Genomic DNA, 4115 nt, shown 5'->3' on the forward strand with positions numbered 1-4115 from the left:
GAGACCCATTGCTCATATGGCCACTGGATAGGGCTCATGTTGACAGGCTCTCTTGTATTTGGTATGTGTTAGGAATGCAGGTCAAATGCAGGACAGCAAAAACCCATTGACTTTATATGAGGAGTACATATGTTACAAGGCTGCCTTTGACCTGCTTTTATGCTGCATTTGTGGTGTTTTGGGGGGGAAAAGGTAAGGTTTGGCTTTTGGTGCACTTGTGGAGAACTTCTAGGAAATGAATGGGCACTTCAGCGCATCAAACATATGAGCATTGGTATTAATGGGCCCTACAAGTATAGGTGGCAAGTGAACTATAAGGAACAATCACACAGAACAATGTATATATGCAGGTCAGTACTGTCGTATCTATTAGATGAAATGTTTTTATAAGGCCATAATTATTTTAAACAAAAAGTGCAGGGAGTCACCAGGAGTTTTAAACTCAAAGCTTTTATTAAGTTGCTCCAGCAGGTTTAGTCACACAGTGGCATGCGGGATAACCATGCCACAGGAAAAACAGCAGCAGATCACGTAAAAGCCTTTCGGTATCTTTCTCTGCAGTGGCACAAGAGAGAGGGGAAGTGTTTCTTTTAGTTGGTAGGGTGGAAGGTTCCCCTCTGGTGCCACTGCATATCACGAATGCGCCTCACAGACTGGATCTGGGGGTGCTGGGCGCCAAAATCTGAGCTGTCCTTATAATCCCCCTTCTCAAACAGGTACTGGTATCCTCTGTAACCTGGGTATTGATAGCCAACCCACCTGCAAGCAAACAGTACCATATTAATAAAGTGTAAATCTACACAAAATCTACACAAAAACACTGTTTAAGACATGCAAACAGGAAAACCCCGCTCCAAGTGTCTGATCCACAAAATTGTTAACATGTTTCACACCGTAACTGCTGGTGCTTATATGAGTAAGCACCAGCAGTTACGGTGTGAAACATGTTAACAATCTACTTCATCATTTGCTATATGGATTTTTACCAATAAAGATATTATCGTTGGAGTGCTGCCATCCTGATTCAATTTTTTCACTGTTTAAGACAGGACTTGGTTTGGCAGCTTGTTTTTTTTTTTTTTTTTTTTTTTTTTTTTATTCTTTATTTATGATCAGAGAGTACAGTGGCAAGATACATTTGTAACAGCTGTGCAATACACACGAGTGAACACACAAAAATGTGACAATATGTGCCTGGTTGTTAAGGATATGAACCAATATGGACTCCAACTGGTTCTGGTTGTAGCCAGTTACTTAGTTGCAAATGTGTAGATTAATAATTTAGTTTCCTTTATCTGGAGTAGTTCAAGGGGGAACTACGCTGAAGAAAAAAATGGAAAATGGGGGACAAGGCAAGCAGGAGGAAAGAGAACAACAAATAGGGGGAAAGAAAAATGCATATTGCCTTTTGAGCTAGCAAGGCTTTCTATTAGTGGCATTGACAAATAATAATTGACCTTTCTAAAAAAAAAAAAAACTAAAGATAGTATTCAAACAAAGCATGGGGAGGTTATTTGCAAATGAAATAAAGGCTTTTTAAACTTTTTTGTATTTTTTATGATAACGCCATAGACAAAAAATGAAAGGTGAAAAATTAGAATACATGTGGTTAAAAATGTTCAATTGAGAAACTAGCAGAAAGAAGGGAATCGGGGCTTATTACTGTTAACTAGTAGAAAAAAAAGACTCCATTTAAATTTTATTTTAAAAAAACGACAGAGAGTTCTACAGTTACATTTCTAAAGCAAGAAAGTGTGTTATCTGCATGTAACAGCAAGAACTATTTACAATATCGTAAAAAAGTTATATGTCTATGAAAGACCGCTGTTGCAAACTGTTACAGTGATCATTAAAGAAGTAGGTACTGTAAGCAGCTTTTGTACACAAACCAGGTTCTCAGCTGTCAAAGTGACAGCAAATTCCTGCAAAGAAGCACATGGGAACATTTGCAGTGTGGTGGCATTTTAAGACATGTTGGGTACACTAAGTCCTACAGGCTTACCTAGTATGTTCAAGGCTGAGAGTCAGGGTGGTGACGTAATGATCTCCATGTCATACAATCAGAAATTGCTTTGCATTAATTGAGAAAAATGCAAGGTGAATGGTGTTGTGCTGAATGGCAATCACTGTAGTAGTGGTAACTACAACAGAGTTTATCCACTTTCACCCACAGGTTTAGCATAAACATACTTACATTCGTCCAAACTGGACCAATGTAACTATGCATTAAAATGTATACCTGGATTGCAGGATTTAAACCATCTCTAATAACATACTGTATTTTCATCAAATTAAACATACCTAATTTTTCTAATCTTTCACTGTAAGTATTCTTTTTCATTTAGAAAAGCATATACATGCAACGTAATTAAACTAATAAATAAAGATGAGAGGTCCTTTAGATTGCACAGTCAAGACACATGGGCAACATTGGAATCCAATAATAAGCATAACATACTTTGGCAGTATGTGAAAAAAACTAAAATAACCTCCTATCCTCCTATAACTGACCTCGCACAGCATGAACAAAGCTGCCAAATTGGTTAAGATTTACAAAACGATCATGTACTCACTGGATTGTATCCAACCAGTTTGGATTTAATTTATTTGAACAACCTATACAATCTAGATCAGTGGTTCTCAACCTGTGGGTCGGAACCCCCTGGGGGTTGAATGACGATTTTCCAGGGGTCACCGAATCCTGGGCTGTTCCTGAAGCCTGCACCGCTCTCCCAGCCTTTTCGCGGCTGCCCAGAAGGGCTGTCCCTGGAGCCTGTGGCCACCCAGCTGGGCTGTTTCTGGAGCCAGTGGCCGCCCACTCAGCCTCTTCACAGCCGCCCATTCAGTTAACGGCTTGGCTGGGGGGCAAAGACTAGAGGTCAGCTGACTGGTGAGGAATGTGAAGTGGGAGGGGCTGGAGGAGACCCTATCTCCTGATTTCGGCATAGGTGTCACTGCTGCGAGACACCACAAAGTCTGAGACACAGTGACGCCAGAGACACAGTAACTACCTGTGATTATAGTTGCCATTAAAAGTCTCCACTACAGTTCTCAGATCAGCAGATGACCTTGATCAAGAGCACCTAAGTTGGCTGATCAGAACTCCCCCTGCCAGCACTGCCACTCATCCCAACTCCCTGCCAGTACTGCCACTCATCCCATTCCCCCCCCCACCCAAGGAGTAAGATAAGGAATAAAAATAGAGAATACATGGAAGGGAGAGGAAAAGAAAGGGAGGAACAAAGAAAAAGGGAGAGAAAGAATAAGAGAAAGAACAAAAAAGACGGCGAGAGAGGGATGGGGAAATAAAAAACAAGAAATTAGGATAGAGAGAGATAAAAGGGAAAGAAAGGAGAACAAAGAGAAAGAGTAGTACATCCTAAGTGGAAGGAACTCAGGGAGTAGGCATGTGCATTTCGTTTCGTTCCGAATCGAAATTCGGACGAATTTTTCATTATTCGGAAATTCGGATGCATCCGAATTTCCGAATTACAAAAGTAAAGAATTTAAACGAATCCGAAAAAAAACGAACGAATTCGAAAACATATTCGAATCGAACTCGAAAACATATTCGAATCGAATTCGAAAACATATTCGAAAACATATTCGAATCGAATTCGAAAACATATTCGAAAACATATTCGAATCGAATTCGAAAACATAATCGAAATCGAAAAAAATAGAAAACGTTTTTCTAAAAAAAAACAATAAGATAGAATATAAAATAATAAAGCAATAGAATATATATATATATATATATATATATATATATATATATATATATATATATAAAATTTTTTTTTTTATTGTTCTCTTCTATTGTTTTTTTATGCTTTTCTTTTCTATTATTTTATATTTTATAATAGTCTTTTCAATTCAAATTCAAATTCATTCTATACGAAATTCGAATTTCGGTACATGGCTTCTGAAGTTTGAATTTCATATAGAATGAATTCGAATTTGAATAGAAAAGATTAGAACAGAAAATAATAGAAAAGAATAGACTAGAAAAACAATAGAACAGAATAGAAGAAAATATAATATATATATTATATTTTCTTCTATTCTGTTCTATTGTTTTTCTAGTCTATTCTTTTCTATTATTTTCTATTCTA

At 37.6% G+C, this 4115-nt stretch overlaps 1 protein-coding gene across 1 annotated transcript in view; it reads right to left on the reverse strand.

Annotated features, from left to right (window-relative positions):
• Positions 1-431: 431 nt before the first annotated feature.
• Positions 432-4115, reverse strand: part of CRYBB2 (crystallin beta B2) — a 59266-nt gene continuing 55582 nt past the window's right edge. Inside the window, exon 6 of the mRNA XM_073629490.1 lies at positions 432-759. Coding sequence (XP_073485591.1) covers positions 591-759 — 169 coding nt within the window. The 3' untranslated portion in view covers positions 432-590. The remainder of the gene's footprint in view (positions 760-4115) is intronic.

Source organism: Aquarana catesbeiana, linkage group LG01 (assembly GCF_042186555.1).
Source record: "Aquarana catesbeiana isolate 2022-GZ linkage group LG01, ASM4218655v1, whole genome shotgun sequence".
Taxonomy (NCBI): Eukaryota; Metazoa; Chordata; class Amphibia; order Anura; family Ranidae; genus Aquarana; species Aquarana catesbeiana.